The sequence below is a fragment of the Anguilla anguilla genome, chromosome 1, assembly GCF_013347855.1.
Source record: "Anguilla anguilla isolate fAngAng1 chromosome 1, fAngAng1.pri, whole genome shotgun sequence".
Classification (NCBI taxonomy): domain Eukaryota; kingdom Metazoa; phylum Chordata; class Actinopteri; order Anguilliformes; family Anguillidae; genus Anguilla; species Anguilla anguilla.
Window position 1 is genome coordinate 58,466,006 of NC_049201.1, and position 17,661 is coordinate 58,483,666.

At 40.9% G+C, this 17,661-nt stretch overlaps 1 protein-coding gene across 3 annotated transcripts in view; it reads left to right on the forward strand.

Annotated features, from left to right (window-relative positions):
• grb10b (growth factor receptor-bound protein 10b) overlaps positions 1 to 17,661 on the forward strand; it is a 74,683-nt gene that overhangs the window by 35,855 nt on the left and 21,167 nt on the right. For 2 of the 3 annotated variants that reach the window (XM_035423349.1, XM_035423358.1), the window contains 3 exons: positions 459 to 555; positions 11,014 to 11,218; positions 11,707 to 11,848. In XM_035423349.1, the coding sequence (XP_035279240.1) occupies positions 459 to 555; positions 11,014 to 11,218; positions 11,707 to 11,848 (444 nt within the window). The remainder of the gene's footprint in view (positions 1 to 458; positions 556 to 11,013; positions 11,219 to 11,706; positions 11,849 to 17,661) is intronic. The other variant, XM_035423367.1, reaches the window with a different exon arrangement.

The following is a 17,661-nucleotide window of genomic DNA, read 5'->3' on the forward strand; positions in this document are numbered from 1 at the left end:
CCTGAGTTGGGGGGAGAACAAGGGCAAAGCTGTTCCAGCAGACTGGATGACTGTCGTTTCTGACGACTCCATTGAGTTGTGTTTTTGAGAGCCACGAGACTGAATCTGATCATTCAGACCACAGCATCTCTCTGGGAATTCCCACATTAGTGTGATTTTACATTTATATACACAAACGAGTACATGCATGCATGCATACATACATTCATGAATGAGTTTATGCATGTGCGCACACACACGCACACACACACACACATACGCATCTGTTCCAGGACCTTATATTGTGGTTATATTGTGCAGTAAAAAATTAATGGAATATGGTTGTTTTAATGTCTGTTTTATAGTTTTGGTCAGTCCTCTTTCAAGTTGTCAGGACAGGAGATCAGGGAAAAATGTGGCGTCCCTGAATTTCTGATTTAAAGGTCTTGGCGTGACCGTTCTGTCGGCTTATGTCCCAGCAGGACAATGTAGACCGGGCCTCCAATCACAGACCAGCGGATCTAATTGGGCCAAGTTTCCAACAGTCATCCAATCGGAACTCTCCCAGCCATCAAGGTAGGTGTCCTCACAGCATCCACCTTCCAGGGTTTTTGTTGCTCATGTTGATTCTATTTGATAACTGTGGAAATTTCAATGGTTTGTAATAATATTTTGCATGCATAGCAGGTTCAGCATATCCTGCAGTTACTTACATTCATAAAAGTTAATATTTTGACAGGCATTATGTTACTGAATTGTTGCTGCTTTTCATGTAAAGCGTGTGTATGTGGTACTATGGTAACCTCTTGTGAAAAGCTCATCTCAATCTTAAAGTTTGACATTGCGTATCTCAGTGCTTTTTACATAGAGAGAGAGCGAGAGAGCGAGAGAGAGAGCGTGTACTTATGTGTGTGGTTGTGGGTGCAGTGTGTTCATGTGTTTGCTTGTTTGTGTGTATGTGCATTCATGTCTTCCTGTGTGTGTATTCACAGGTGTGTATATGCACGTATGATCCTGCTAATATTTGAGTTAGAAATGTGTGGCAAAAATGGCTGGATAAAGTGTTTAGAGGAGATGGCGGGGTTGGAATAGACTCATTCTAAAGCAAGAGTCTCATTATGTTCAAACTGGGGTGTGTATTATGCACTTCCCTGCTGTAAACATTTCAGCAGTTCAAAGGGTTGATTTTTAAAAGACACAGGGTGCCATTATAATTAAGCTTTCAATCTAATTATTCCATAGACAATTCATCCAGGATAATCCAAGCATGAGATTTAAGCACAATATTGACCCAGCATGGGAGGGAGAGACTGAAGGATGTTCAGATGTCTGGATGTGGATGTGAAAGCTTGGTGCTGTCATGGAAATAACTGGAGCAGAAATTACATATTAATTTTTTCATTTATGGGGTGGCTGAAATTATGGGGGAAAAAAACCCACCCAGGAGAAAAAACTCACTTTCAGAAGGTTCTTTAGTTTCTTTAGATTAAAAAAAAAAGACATACTCCATTCCTGTGTTTCTTTTGGACATAATTCTCACTCTGTATTTTAATTTTAGTGGTTTGCTGAAAGTTCTCTCTATGACTATACTGTAGCAAACTCATGACTGAAAATTCATTATTCTACCAACAAAGTCAAGTCTTCTCCCTGTTCCTTAAATCTTATTGGATGATTCAGTCTTACCAATGCCATTGCTCTCAATAAAATATTTAATTTGGTATGTGTAATGTGTATCTGATATGTCTGGAAAAATAGGTCAAGTTCATCATAGAACTTCAGCAAAGGGGTTAATTAGCAGTTTTAGTGCTTATGGGAAAACTGTTGTTAGGCACAATGTGAAGAGGAGTACCAGCAACCCCCTGAAACCATGACTGTATTCACAATACAGCACAGCCGTTTCATAGTGCCGTATTACTTTTATAAAACAGTTACAGAGACGATTTTAGCGGAGACTGGTCAGGTGCTGGCATTATCTGTAATGCTCGTAAAAATGAATGGTAGCTACAATTAGCAAATCCTCCATTCGTTGTGAATTACCGCACTGTGGATTATGGGTAGTTTTGCTACAAAGGAGTGCTCAGCCTGTTACTGGTTGAAAATAATGAATGGAAGTCAACTGGGAACTTCATTAATGGTACTGCTTAAAGCCTGATAATAGCCATTATAAATCTTTTATTCCCGTTTTTTCTTTGTTGCTTCAAAAAACTTGTCGGCCTCAATGGTGAACCATGAGGCGTGGCAGCTAATATTTATCCAACTAAAAAAGCGGTTTTGACGTGATATTCCACTTGTGGCTCCAAAACATACGGCATCTCATTTTATCTGAGCGAAGTGCAACAGATGTTGTAAAATGCTGAGCTAGCGCTACTGAATGGTGTTATGCTGTCATCCAATGTATCTGCTCCTGTTGAATCATTTCTTATCAAAGTTTCTCTGATTTTATTCTATATCTGCTGTTCCAGTAATCCGTGGCGACGATTAAAATAACGAATGAGAAATAGCTTGTCTTCCTCCTGTAGTATGCATTATCGCCACCACATTTGTCTTAATACAGCGCTAGAAGGGGAACAGTGACATATAGGCTATGTTGACTTCTCTGAAACCTGCCAACTGAGTGTTTTTGTTGGAAACAGGCAGGGCATTTTTATATTGGCTGCATTGTTAGTTGTTTGCAGACTGAACTTTGTAGTTTATTGGCCATTTCATCAGGCAGTAAGATCTGATGGGAACATACCGTGTAAAAACAGCAATAAATCACGTCCCCTATGAAGAGCCTTTTAAAAGGATTCAATTCAAAGCTGCTTCTTCAGCATAGACATTGTTAAGTCAGAAAATGTATTGTTGTCATGCATGTGATTTATGAAGAAGCTGCTATATGGGGCTTGTGTGTAACGTAGCCAGCTGAGACGCCAGTTCTTAGGACCCTGACTGTCTGTAACCCCAGTGCCTGGGAGTCCTGCGGTGTGGTGTATAATTAGCCACGGTCTCACACACATGTGAAGAGTTTCAGTCAGTAGGGTAGTGCCTGTGTCTAATGCCACGGTGTCTCTTTTGTCTGATCACACACATGTAATCTGCTTATGCCAGCTGCAGAGTCCTCCACAGCAGGAGCTGCGCAGCTGAGCTGGTGAATTGCAGAGTGAAAAGAGACGGTGGGTGGGTGGGTTGGCTGCATGAGGCTATGGCAAAATTATGGTACTCAGTTCATCTCGAACATGTTCGCCAAACCTTGCTTAAAAAGTGAACCTTCTTCAGCCCAAAGCCGAGGGGCCTCATTTAGAAATGGAGCGCACACACAAAAAAGATGCATACGCCACTTTCCCTGTGGAAAAGTTACACATCCATAACAATCACCTGTTATGGATGTAGCCTATAACTTTTCCACAGGGAAAGTGGCTTATGCATCTTTTTTGTGCAAACACATTTACTTGACTTTGCTCCAACTATGCGGTTGTTCCCTGCACTTGGACCGGTACTTCTCTCTAGGGGTTTCGTCATACTTGTTCCTGGTTATGGTTATACACTTTGTTGTACGTCGCTCTGGATAAGAGCGTCTGCCAAATGCCTGTAATGTAATGTAATGCTTTGTTTCTGAATGAGGCCCCTGGGCTTTGGGCTGCAGAAGGTTCACTGTGGGCTGCAACACCCAGGACATTCCTCAGATCAAAGATTTGAAACCGCATATGTTTTAGTCCATATTCTGTCAGTGTCTGTCTTGAAGGTGCCTGTGACACTAGTATGCTAGTTTTTCGAAGCATTCCGTAATATTGATATATAGGGTAATTACAAGGCAGTTGCAATTTAAAAAATAAACTGTTTTTTCTTTTAAATTTGTGAAAGTTCTTTTAATACCGTAATTGCGAATGTCATGTTGTTTTACCCCATAATTTGGGAAACTTAGTTTAGCTGTGACTGCTCACCTACAATGCCTTATAGCATGTTGCCTGGCAACCTAAGAGCATCCATGGTCTTGGTGACTTAATTTCAGATGGAACAAGCCGTTCTTCTTCCCCTGTGTCTCTGGACATGTTGGGACGCACATCGGGGGTACTGGCACCTCCTCTCCACTCCCCCGATGTTGGTGTCCCCTGGCGAACTGTGCTACTCCATGTGGGAGGTGTCTGGATGACAGAATGGGTCCAGTGATTCCTTTCACAGGGAAGCTTCCCTCGTCCCCGCGCATTCCTCACGCCTGGGCCGCCGTTCCAGCGGGACGCTGCCGTGTGCGGGGAGGAGGGGGGGTCCCACAGCTCCTCAGCACCCCTTTTGTCTTGACAACATTTGCATGTTAATTGCTGGCAGCTGGAGGGAAGGCACTTGTTGCTGTGGTTCAGCCTGTTTTGGCCGGGCTCGAATATGAAAAACACTTTTTTTTTTTTTCTTATAACTTTTCATTGCAAGTTCAATGCACAATTTCAGTCTTCTGTTTCTTCTTCATTCTCTGTAAAGAATTGCAAATAAGAGTGATCAGCAAGGTTGGAAGAATTTGTTCTTCAAAAAGGAGAAGATCATTTTAGGTTACTGATCTGATCAAATGGTGACACCATTTGAGTCACTAATATTGGGGGTTTCTTTTTCCCAAAGCCTACATTTTTGGAATCCTGTTTGATGTTTAAAGCAGTCCACACACTTTAAAGGGCCAGTTTTTCCATTGGTGATGCAAATACCATTAAGGTTTAATGTATGCAGTCATTCTTGTTTTGTAAAGGGCCATATGGACCTTGCTGAATATAAATGGGCTGTTTGGCATTGTCTCATTCTGTGATGATACAAAACATCCACAACAGCTTTTATGCAGATTACGGGCAGTCTTGCCTTTCTTTACAGTAGACAAATATGTAGCCCTTTTTTAACAATGGGGCGGCGTGGAGCTTGAGATGGAATGCAGGGGGGCGGAGTTTGGGAATACGCATCCTTAACTCGGAGTCACTGGGATTCCTCGCTCCCACTGGCTGCTTTCAGTTATACCTGACCCATTGCGTGCCAGGGCGATGCTACTAAGAATGACAATTTAAGGTTTATTGTCTTCTTCTAAAATGATCGCTGACCCCTGAAAACGTACAGGGGACTAGGAGTTGACCGTCCCTAGCCCTGCCTGACCAGAATCCTCTGCCATTTGGGAAATAACCATCACGTTCGAGGCCTGCTGGAGGACCCCAGCGTCACAGGGCTGGTGACAGGCGTGTGACTGAGCCGTTCTGTTTTTCTCATGTGCTGCATATCTGAAACAAATCTGTGTCACTGGCCATTACCATTAGCATAATAAAGGAGCAAAGTCAAGTAAATGTGTTTGCAGAAATAACTTGCAGCTGCTTGTTGCTTGTGTGTTTTTGAATAAGGAACATAAATATCGCATTTCATTCTTGAGAAAGTGATTTTTATTAGTAGCATATTACATTTCTATGTTTATATCATTGAAAACAAGCTGTAACATCAGGTTCATTTGAGCTTAATGTTCAGTGTAAATTATATTTCAAAAGTATAGATGGTTTTTATTTCTCCCCAATAATTTTGTGAAATGGCAGTCGGAAGTTATGACAGTCTCCACAGCTATAGGAAACTCGGTGCGTGACCTCTGCCGTTATAGAGTACATTCCAGCAATGCAGTGTAGTTTTGAAATGTATGTTTAGGTAATAGCGGATCTGAGGCAGACATTGTAAACTGGTTACTGCGTCTTTATTTACTGTTATTCAAACCTGGTACTGCCGGGCTGCAGTATACGCAGTGCTTCCTGCAGTCACAGCTCATAACCTCCTGCTCTCAGTCAACATATCATTGCCTCAAAAACTCCCCCTCAGGGTTTATGGTTTAGAGAGCGCAGGAAAGCTGTCAGAATTATTGTGGCCCTCCTATTGGTTGTCCTCATGCATGAAAATGACATGTGATGATTGCACTGATCTGTTTTCTTTAATTCCCTTTTCTTAGAACTGCTTTGGAGCAGGAAAAAAACAATGATTAGTGTTCCTTACCACAAATTGAGGTTCTGCAGATGAGTCAGGGCATTGATGAGAATAGGTTCCTTTAATCGTTGGATGTGGATAATGTTACTGCTGAAGCGCATAGGTGTAAGCACATCTTTGAAGAATTTTGAGAGATTCAGGTCCCTCTTGCCCTTGACTTTCATGTCATTCATTGATCTGCTTTTTGTGTTCTCCCTTTCCCCTTCATAGGAAAGACATACAGCAGAGTGATGAAGGGGAACTTTTCACGTTGTTTATTTGAAGTTGAACATAGTGTTGCTCTGTAAAATGAAATTGCTTGTCTGTCAGTAACTGCGGTCTGTCTGAAATACATAGTTGTTATGTCCCAGATCTCCTGCCAACCTCCCTATCTTTTCAAAACAGTGCAACAAAGACAAGTCAACCCTTATCTTTTTGCTGAAACAGGCAGATGGTTAAAGTCACACAATACGGTGCGTACAATTCTTTAATCGGACACTTTCCCTCCCACCAATGAGGGTGAAGGTTGGCATGGGATTTTTCAACTTGTTTTTAAAACTTTAAGGGGATACAGTCTTACAAGGTAAGATACACGTGTATATCTTACAGTGTACCCCTTGTATTATCATTCATATGATAGTTATTGATTTGTCAGTACATGGCAGAGGTTGAGGAGCTTATAGACGTTATAACTTTTGTTTCCTACTCCTCCGTTACTTACTACTTCTCCATGCCTCAGTATTCTAATATAGCTAATTAGTTTGCTAACTCAAATATATTTAGCCGTAGCCATCAATGCACATCCAAGTCTTCATTGTTTATTTAAAAAAAATTAAAAATTAAAACATAAACACCCTTCTTGACAAGTGGCCGAGAAACAAAGGTCGGATTCATTCAGGCATACTTGGGCTGTTCAAGGCCATGTGCAATTTGACCAAATAAAAATATGGATAAACCCAGCAGCGTATCACAGTAAACTACATTTTGCAAGCATGCTTAATTCAGTTCTGTATTCTCTGTTGCACAGAAAGATGCCAGGCTGTGGGGAAATAAAATCTTGCTCAGTGACTATTGTTCTAGTAATCTAATAAAAATATCAGTTGATTCATTTTGCTTAATTTAATTACGTACAAAATCCTCTAAAAAGCTCAACTTTTTGTTTATAACAAATATAGCCTAATGTTTCAATCTAATATGTCTTAAATAAAGAATGGCTTGTAATTCGATTTAGTTGCTTCTGCAATTTTATAAATGGCTTCATTTACTTTCTGAAAGCTATTTTGCTAACAACAGACCCGTAGCTCGATCCATTATTGCTGATTTAGAGATGCATGATATTATACAGACATGAAAAGACACCAAAACACCACATAGATCATCTGGTTACATAAATCTTTCCTACTGCAGTACCAGCATTGTGTAAAAAAATAAAAAAATAAAAAATTATAACCATTTTGTGTCTTTATATAGCTGAATCTGCATGCCGAGGATTCCATTTTGTTCCTACACAGTTAACTTGGCAGGAATAAAAAGCTGGATTTCTGGCTTGTTGTCTGTCCCTTTAATTCAGCTGGATCTATTAGTAGACAGGTGACTAATCTGTCTGTACTAATGCTGACAGATTAGTCACCTGTGATAGGGCAGCTTACCTGCCATGCTTCAGGAAAGGTCATAATGCCCTGTGAAGCATTGGGTTGCAAAGGAGCAGAGAGTGGGCCTCTAATGGAGGCCTGTGCCCACAAACACGAGCGGGCTGATTTCAAATACACCTCCAAATGTACAAATATATATATCTGGTTTAAGTTAATATAAAGGCAATATCCAAATTCAATTCCTCTGAACTCATTATATATAGCCAGCGGTCTATGGAGAGAGATTAGTCTGTATATTATTGACATATGCGTGTATCATGATCCAAAAATGAGGAGTCACAAAGGTGTTTCACAAACAAATATTTCTCAAAATTTTAAATTTTGTCTGGTTAATTTAAATGAATATGCACTGATTTGTACAAATGGAAACATATCTGTGAATATGTATTTTCCCTTTTGTACAAATACCTCATACTTTGTATATGAAACCAAAAATATGTTTCCAGTTTCCATGTGTATATTTTGCAAGAATATCTTGTTGGCTTGTTCAGTGTTGAATCTGCATTTTGCAGATCAAGAGACACATGCATTCAGTGACATAAGTTTGTGAGTTTCCTTTTTTATTTTAAGACTTTTCTCATGCAGTTTGTGCGGTCCAATCCACAAACAGCTACCATATTCATTTGTACACATCAGTGCAAATTCATTTAAACGACAATTTATGAGACACAAGTTGAAAGATATTTGTGGGTGGATGGTAAAACTTGCAACTTGTCTCTTAATTATGGATCATAATATTGAGACTAATCTCTCTCCACAGTGGTCAAGCTTGCATTTTTCTTTGCGCATCTTTGACAGGCAGTCATGCGTTTATATGGTCACTGCTGTTGGTGAATTCTGTATACAGTTCATTCGTGGGCTTTGGGGTAGCTTATCCTGTTAAGGTACTGCTTTAGTTTGTGCATGGGCCCCACTTTCTGATATTTAATCTGGACTGTGCCAGTGCTAACTGTGGCTAGCGGCCCTTCTGGGTGATGCATAACTGGCTTTACTGCGGCTCAGAGGGAGGAGGGGTTCATTTGGCTGGGATCACACCATCTTATCACACGACGGCAACCCAGTCGGTCAGTGAGGTGCCCGCAGGTTCACCTGTTAATCTGCACTTGAACTGTCTTTCTCTGTCTCAGGTCTGTGCCGGATCGCTGTTTAATGAGAAGTGGCGATTGGCATCACGTGCCTCAGAGACGAGCATATGCTTGTCTGCGCTCCCCCAGATCCAGGTTGCAGCAACTAGTGTTGATGTACACATTTTCACTGCAAACTTGAGAAGGGGGCAGTAATGTTTTGTACTGTTATTTACGTTGTGCCTCATTGAGGTAACATGTCCACATCCATGTCCATTGGACTGTCAAAATGACCATGTTTCCAGTGTTTGTATTTATTGTTCCTGTAAGAAAGCACAGACTCACTTTGGTTCTCCATGTCTTGGTGCAGGAGAAGAGACTCAAAAATGTCAATACATTTTTTTCATAAAAATGAATGCAAATCTCAGGTAAACAATAATAGATATGTGGCATGGGCCTGTGTGGATGTTCATAGGGGGTTTGAGTGTCCCCTTGTGATATAATGTTGAATTGCAGTGGGCAGTTTCTATGAAAGGATGACCAGCTAACAAGTCCTGTATTCAACATTTAAAACTATGTAATATTTATGTCCTATTTGTTGTGGAAACATTTTGGGAATGATGTAGGTTTTTTTCTAAGCTGTGAATATTGAATTTTCAGTTGGTATTTTACTATTAGCAGTAGAACAGCAGTTTCACCATGCAAAGGTTGGAAAGGGCTCCACAGATACAGCACTGTTTCCTATCTGAGTGCTGGGTAACTGCTGACTCACTCTCTGCTGTAGTTTTCCATTTAGTACAGAATTTCCAACATGGAAGTGGGTCAGTGGTTCAGGGTTGGAATATGAGAGACCCCCAGTGTCTTCTCACTGTTTCAGCCGATGACGGGACTCACCTGTAGTCATGGTAACTCTGAAGAGTGCCAGGCAATGTACAGTCCATGGCAAATACTCTGCCCTCTTGAGGTACATGGTGGTATTACATGTCAGTACTGGTGGGCCAAACTGTATTCCCTGAACAGTAAGTCACTATTCTTTGGTCTGGGGTTAAATATATGCTAAGACCCCTGCTCACTTTTGCTCAGATGATGTTGTTGTGTCTGTAGCTGTCTGACTGTATATAAGCTCTTGATGTTCCGTCCCGTGTAAGCATGTGAATTTTTACACTGGAGTAACAGACTCGGTAAGTGTGTGTGCGTGTGTGTGTGTGTGTGTGTGAGAGTGTGTTTGCGTGCATAAGTGTAAATGCTTGTGTGTACTGTATGTATATATAATTATGCATTCATGGCAGTCTCTTATATACATGTAGTAGTTTTAATTTAAGGCAAATTGTTTTTGTCCCCAGAATTGAATTCTTTGTTTGAAATTGACATATTTTAAATTTTATACAAGAATCAAGATGGCTCTCTGGATAAATTTAAATGCTCAGAACAAAAGTGATATATACTTGCTGTTTTTTACTTTTTATGAGATGGATAATAGGCTATATCTAACTAAAATGTATTTCTTCTGTTCCACCGAATTGGTGTGGTGGATGTGTGCTTTATTTAGGGAGTAAATGGTGATATTTGGGGTGTACATTTCTGGTGGAGTCTCAGCTCTACACCTGAATAATACTTTCTCTTTCTTTAGAGAGAAATGGTCCTTTCTGTTGATTTTCTAAAGCCAGTGCATATACATATACACTCAAAAGTTTAATGACAATGCAAATCTTTATGTTTGCTGTAGACAGTGTTGCTACTATGATTTTGAAATTTAGCATTTCCATTTATTTGTAGATTCATTGTAAAATTAAACTGTTTTACATTATAATTAGAAATTAAACGCTGTTCTGTTTTCTTCCTTTAGACTTAAAGTTTTCATAAGAATTGAAGTCTCAAAGGAAACCTGTTGAATAAATATAGTCATTTTGGTCAGAGAATGGATGTACTGTATGAAGTTTTCTTCTGCAGTAATGATTGCTTGCAGACCATTAGAGAGAGTGCAACAGGTTCAGCAATTCCAGAGTATGTCCCCATGCTTTATTTCAGCTGGTAATTAAAAAGTAGTAGTATAATAGTTTGTGTTGGCCTTAACCTTTCTTTCCAGTCCTTTTGAGTTATGGATTCGCAGTAGAGAATGTTGTAATAAAGGACTCTACTAATGGACTGGGCTATTCCAGTGTGTCTTGAGTTCTATTGAGTTTCCTCCATCAAACAGAATCATCTGGGTCTACAAAACTCCTTGTGAGTGTACTTGTACTCTTTATGCATTGTTAGTCCTGCAACAGTTTTAGCCCTGTTGTGAGATGTTATGTACAAGGTGTTGACATACCTACAGAGAAGTGTAGCCATTAATTAATTGTGCATGTGCCTGCATACGTGCATGTTTTTTCTTGCAGAGGATGATGTTGACCTGGAGGCGCTGGTAAATGACATGAACTCGTCCTTTGAGAGTCTGTATTCGGCGTGCAGTGTGCAGTCGGAGTCCGCACCCCTCCTGCAGAACGGTCAAGTGCAGAGGCCAAGTGCAGCGGCCCCGCTGCCACCCACGTCCCCCCGACAGCAAGTCAAACGCTCTCAGCCCATGCACATTCTTGCTGTGAGGTACGGCCCCGCCCGCCAACATCCTCCCTCAACCCTGTACATGTGCTCTCAGTCCCTCCTCTAGCATCCTCATTCTGCTGCATGTAACTTCATATGGACATTGTGCTAATAAATGAACATCGACTACAATGTTAGCAGTGCACCCCCATTGCTTTTTGAGTCCAGAAGGCAGTGAAGAGTGATTATTCTGTCTGAATGTTCATATTAAATGCACGGCAACTATCTGCCTTTAAAAATGGATTGGTGAAACCGTATAAAAATATTTTTTGGTAACTTACAATTAGAAGCCTGTACTTTAGTATATTTATTTGATTCTGATGCTAATTAGTCATTAAAAAGTTAGGAAACTTGTTTTTTAATGTTTCTTTTCTCAATAAAAAAATAAAAATAAAAATAAATGTTTTAGAGGGCCTCTGACATCTGACCTGGACAAGATCTCTCTTCTGATCTGAAGTCATTCTGACGTGTACTTTTGGTTCCCCCTACAGGAGACTTCAGGAAGAGCAGCAGCAGCTGAGGACATCTTCTCTGCCCGCAATCCCAAACCCGTTCCCAGAGCTGTGCAGCCCAGCCAATTCCCCTGTCCTCAACCCTGGCTCTCTGCCTAAGTGCCAGCCCTCTGACCAGCACGTAAGCACAGACTCTCTCCATTCCCACACCTGTGCCAAGTCTGGGAATGTTGAGATCATCCAAGGTCCTCCTGCAAAGAGTGTTTGTGTGTTCTGTGTATGTCAGTCTGTGTCTGTGATTGCGTCACAGAGTATGTTAGACAGAATGAGATTTCTCTCTTAATGACACCGCTATGCTCTCATCAGAGGTCAGTGTTGAAGTTCAGATTGGGCAGTGCTTAAACCAGATATTATCATAATGGTCATTATGTAATAAGGGGGGGGGGTAGTGTAGGGGTGTGGAATTTCCGGCACATATTGAGATTTTCCTTGGGAGTTTTCTGCCGGAATTTATTTTTATAATCCTGCACAGGCAGGCACACTATACACTGTACACTCTTAAGTGTACATGTCAGTCCCACGCACACACACACATTTAATATAGTCTGTGTACAGTATGGTCCATTGGTACACACATGGGCTCATGCCTATCAGTGAACTCCTGAGAATAAATGCCTCTCTCCTCAGGAAGCTTCTTGCTTCTCTCTCTCACTCTCTCTCCTGTGCTGACCCTAGCCCGTGACTGCGTGCCTCCTCATCCCAGCATTCTGTTCTCCTGTCTTCTGAGGTCCAGCTTTCCCACAGACAAACTGCACTTTACCCAGGTTTCTGGAAGATCAGAATGCTATGCCCTGCCCTTCCTGTCTGAGTGATTTCACGTCCCTGATAAACCTCATCCAAACAGACAGGATTTGCCAGCAGGACAGCAGGGCTTGTCTGTAACGTTTAAGGCCTGTTGACTGCGTTATTACTATTTCATTGATAAATTTTTACCGCAGCATTTATCATGACATTGCTATAATGTAATATATGATACAAGCGATTTTTACCAATTTGAAAATTTTCCCTCTGACTTCTGTGACAGATACGTGTGTTGAAAGAGTTTTTTCACATTTTCTGTGCCTACCTCATTTAACTGCCAGTCATAGTGATTACCTCATATGAATGGCATGCTATACAAAGTCCTAATATGAGTCTTGTGTAAAGTGATTACTTCACATACTGTACCTGGCATGCAAATTGACTAACTCATAACTGGTGTGCTCAGTGTAATCAGATGACCCGTGCTAAATGATCACCTTATGTGACTGGTGTGCTCAGCGATAACCTTATATGACTGGTAGCGGAAGATTATTGTACAACAACTGGGATCAGTTCCTTAGTTCCGCTGAGCGAGAATATTATGACTCTATAATAGGTGAATAATCCTAGCCTATGGATCCCCAAACTCCTAGCATTTTATGCAACTTTGAGAAGTGATCAAACCATCTAAGATTAATAATATATAGGTTCAAACTACAATATAATATTTTGCATTATAAATTAATTTTTTGGCTGTTAAACTACGATTAATCAATTGGATTATCATTCAGTAACAGAATTACATGGGTATTTCCAATCTGTAACATACAGAAATAATACTTTAAGGTATAAGTGAATTTAATTTCGTATAGCTAATTAATCTGAATGATTCTGTCTGATAGCGGCTGAAAAGGTGTTCCTCGCTTCATTTTCCATAAGAATAGATTTGTGGCTTTCATATGACACTAACCTGTGACCAAACAGTATCTTTTTACATATGGTGAATTATAACAAATTAGAGAACAGTGACCAAGCCGGAATCATGTAAGAACTTTAAGACATTCTGCACTATGCCTTTTATCATTTCTGGGTCGGTCTGTTCTGGACAAGTAGAAAGCCCTGCATCCAGTGGTTACAATTACCTCCACTTAAGGAGGACATTCTCTTGAACAAATTTCACCTTGGTCACGTGAAAATGGAAGTGGCTGTGTAATCGGATGTAGATAAACCTGACCATGCAAAGATGAATCTGAGATGAAAGCAGCAGCTGGCCGCTACTGTGACATTCTGTGCTTTTGTCACGCATTCTGTATGATGGAAAGAAGAGCCATTCCTCAAGCCAGTTGAATGCTGCTGATTTTGAGTCAAATTTGGTCACTGTCTTTGAATGTTTCACTGCCAGGAAAAGGAAGTATTAACGTACATATATGCCAGAGGAAGATCATTTTTCAGCATTCTTTGTTCAGATTTTGCATGTAAAAACTTGTTCTGACAAGCATTTATTTGACAAAAGTCGTGCTTTTTTATACCCTCAGCAAAGGAATGAGGTTTATTGAGTCTTTGTGTACTCACAAACAGATCCCTGCTGCAATTAGCCTACACGGTGTAAAAATAAATAGTTTTTTGCATGCCGAATATTACGTGTCCCTATGGGTGATTTTTAATTTGGGCGATTACTGCCTGGCCTGATTTGTATGCCAGAAGTTCTGGTTGCTTAGTGTGTTGGGTGCCCCCTAGAGGAGTGAAGGCAGTGGGTTAGGACCAGAAGGTAAATGTCACATTTAGAAAGACACTATTGGCCTGACAGTGTTAAGCAGTTATGCCAGAATTAATTCTGGGGGTTTCTCATTGATGCAGAGTCCACATCTCGTCCTCGTCATGCTCTCGCTATGCAAACCATCAGGCCATAAAGATGTGTGTGAGTGTGTGTGCGTGTTTGTGTGTGTGTGTGTGTGTGTGTGTGTGTGTGACACACACATACACACACACACTCATGAATAGGGACAGTTGGCTATGTTTGCTGTAGTCTTCACTTGGATAGGATATTTGCGGTGAGTGTGAGGGCAGGGCTGTGTGTCTGTTCTCCATGGCGCTGTTTCATCTGGCTGGGATCTGCTGCAGACAGGACAGGAGTGCAGCCCACTTCCTCCTGGCTGATACTGAGGAATTTCTGATCTTCAGTTTAGTCTCTGACCCAAATCTTTAGGTATCCACTGCTAAGGGTAGGCTTTCCTCTATCATTTATTGTATAATGTTTTATGCAATTTTTTCTTGTACAACCCATGCAGCTGGGGCTTAATTGTGCTGACTGTTATATACGATATGTGTGTGCATGTGTGCGTCTGTGTCCACGCGTGTGCGTTTGTGTCCACGCGTGTGCGTCTGTGTCCACGCGTGTGCGTCTGTGTCCACGCGTGTGCGTCTGTGTCCACGCGTGTGCATCTGTGTATATGTAAGCTGTGTTTGCACAGCATTGTAAAGCGGAGATACTGCTTTTTGACTCTTCACACCCTACAAAAATGGTTCTAAATGAAGAAAAGATTTTTGTGTTCTCTCTCTCTCTCTGTCAGTGTGTGAGCCCTCCTGTTAATCATCCTCCTCACCTACTGAGTTTCCCCTCCACCTCCAGAAAGCCCTTTCCTCCATAGTAGAGCTCTCTCAGGCAAATCTCACTAATTCATCATCTATCACGAATCCATGACTCCATGAAATTCATCCACATGAGGATTCAAATTGGGCAGGGGGGGAGCTTTATCTTTAGAATGAATAAATGTGTTGTGCAAAAGCAGCCACTCAAGTATGACTTGGCTGTTTTCTCCAGTCCAAAGGTCACAAAGGATATAAATATCAAAGTGAGCTTTTTCTTTGACCAGGTACCATATATAATCATATCAGTCACATAAAAAATAGTCTGTCTCCTATTAGTGCTAGTTCAGTAGTTGCATACTTTGCAGCATATCGATTGACTGATGAAGTGATTCATGTACTGTATGAGTAAAGTACTTGTTTCAGAATGAAGGGTAATAACTACAGTATTATACTGTAAATGTGAGTTTTTTAGTCTCCAGTTTTTTAGTCTCCTCTGCTGACAGACTGTCCATCTGTCCAGGTAATTTTAGTCTGTGCTATGGCTGCATGTAGGTCACTGAAACTGTATGATGTACTCTGTGCCGATGAGCCCAGGCAAGCCCCTGCTTCCAGGAAGGAAAGTAGGACAGCTGATTTTCTCATGAGAGAGAGAGGACCAGCTAGAAGTGCAGTATGACTTCCTGGCAGAAACGTTCTGATATTCTTTCCAGTTTTCTTCCTTTTTTTTTTTAACGAGTTGCACTTTTGGAACAGGAAAATGGCAAGCAGCTTGATTCAGAGGGCAGTGATTATGCATGGGTTATGCATTTTTGGCTCCCGGCATTGTGGGAACTGTAAATCCCAGTGTACTCTCTTAAATTTGAAGCGGAGTCCCTGACATTGGCTTTTACAGTTTGGCCCTGCTTCCTCATTAAAAAGATGTGATTCAGTCCTGCTAGTATTGGCTGTCTGACAAGTTTCCTCGAACTTCACTGTTCCATTTTTTGTTTCATCATCTTTAGCCAGTGTTTAGTGCTTATTAATCTTGTACCAGAACCGTTACCAAACACAGGAAGATGAGGTCAGGAAAAGAGACTGTTTCATGTGCATAGGTATGTGTGTGTGTGTGTGTGTGTGTGTGTGTGTGTGCATATGTACATACACTCAAAAATACATCTACATGTGTATGAGACTCTGCAGTTGAGAAATGAGAGCAGGATTACCGCATGACGTGGTCCGTGTTCCATGTGATATCCATGTGCCGGCCAACATGAACACGGCAAAGATGGGCTGCTGGGCTCCTGCAAATGGTGCAGTGTGGTGCTGCTTTGGCTGTTTTCATTGTTTCACCAAAATGTAATTATCTCGACCTTTGTTTGTGCTCAGTGGAGCTAAGTGGTTCTGTTCTACCCCCGCCGGGTTGTACAGAACCGCGTTTGGGGAAATACTGGGCTGCACCCCCTTTGATCTCTGTTGGAGAGAACTTGGCAATTGAAAAGTGCTTTGTCCCTCCTTGCCTGTGTGTGGTAGGGAACTGCTGGGCATGAGGACTCTATCCCAGGAATAGATGTAAGAAGAGCCTGTTTAGCTCCTAGATCTATAAGTGGATGTTTCTGGGGCATGGGTAACTCACTGATGGTTTGGATGGTGAATGGTTGTGTTTATGAAATTTGTTTTTTGGTTTTTTGTTGGATTTAGGAAATAGCTGTTGGAATTTATGTTTTATTTGTTTTATTTCTTTATTGTATTTGTGGATTTTAGCCATATTTTATGGATTTTAAGTACTCTTTTGCCAATTCACTTTTAAGATCAAGGTATGGATTGCAACGTTAAAGGATCCGCTGTCACTGATTTTGCTGATGAAGTATGTCGGAGACACTGACATGACTGTTAGTGTGACATCACTGATGTAAGGGTCAGCATGGATGGTCCTAGAATTAGAATATCAAGCAAAAGATTGGTAATATTTTTGTGGCCCAAATGAAAACTGATGATGGTCTTTTGAATGAGTGTTAAAAAGCCAACTAATCAGAATATTGCCTGTTCAAATCCCCAGGACTTCTGTTTTATTAGAAGTCACTTAACCTGAATGCCTGCAGTAAATACAATATTCAGCTGTGCAAATGTAAAGTGTAAGCTATAAATCACCTCCAAATAAGTATGTTTGCTAGGCAAATAAATCAAAATATTATTTGAAGGAAAGCGTGTGAAGTGTTTCTGATGTGATGCATCATGGATTTGCTTGGCTCCTAATTCATGTCCCCATTCTCGCCTCTGTCTCACTCTCAAAATGTCGCCTTGGGGACAGCGTATTGTGAAATACTGTTAAACTATCCAACCTTGAGAAATGCGTCAGTTTTTCACTTATTGGGAAATATGTCCTTATCAAAACACGTCCTTTTGTCAACAAGCATTGCATTTTCCTTTGTTCCCTCAGCTGGAATGCACAGAAAAAAAATTAAAGCTCGAAAAGGTCATGAGAATTGCTTTAGTCAAACACACACGTGGTGTCTGGGAACACTGTGCTGCTACTGTCATGTCTTTCATGACGATACATTGGCTGGTACCGATAGCCAATATTGCGCAGTCTGCTGATACTGATACCGATATTTTGTTAAATGTGCC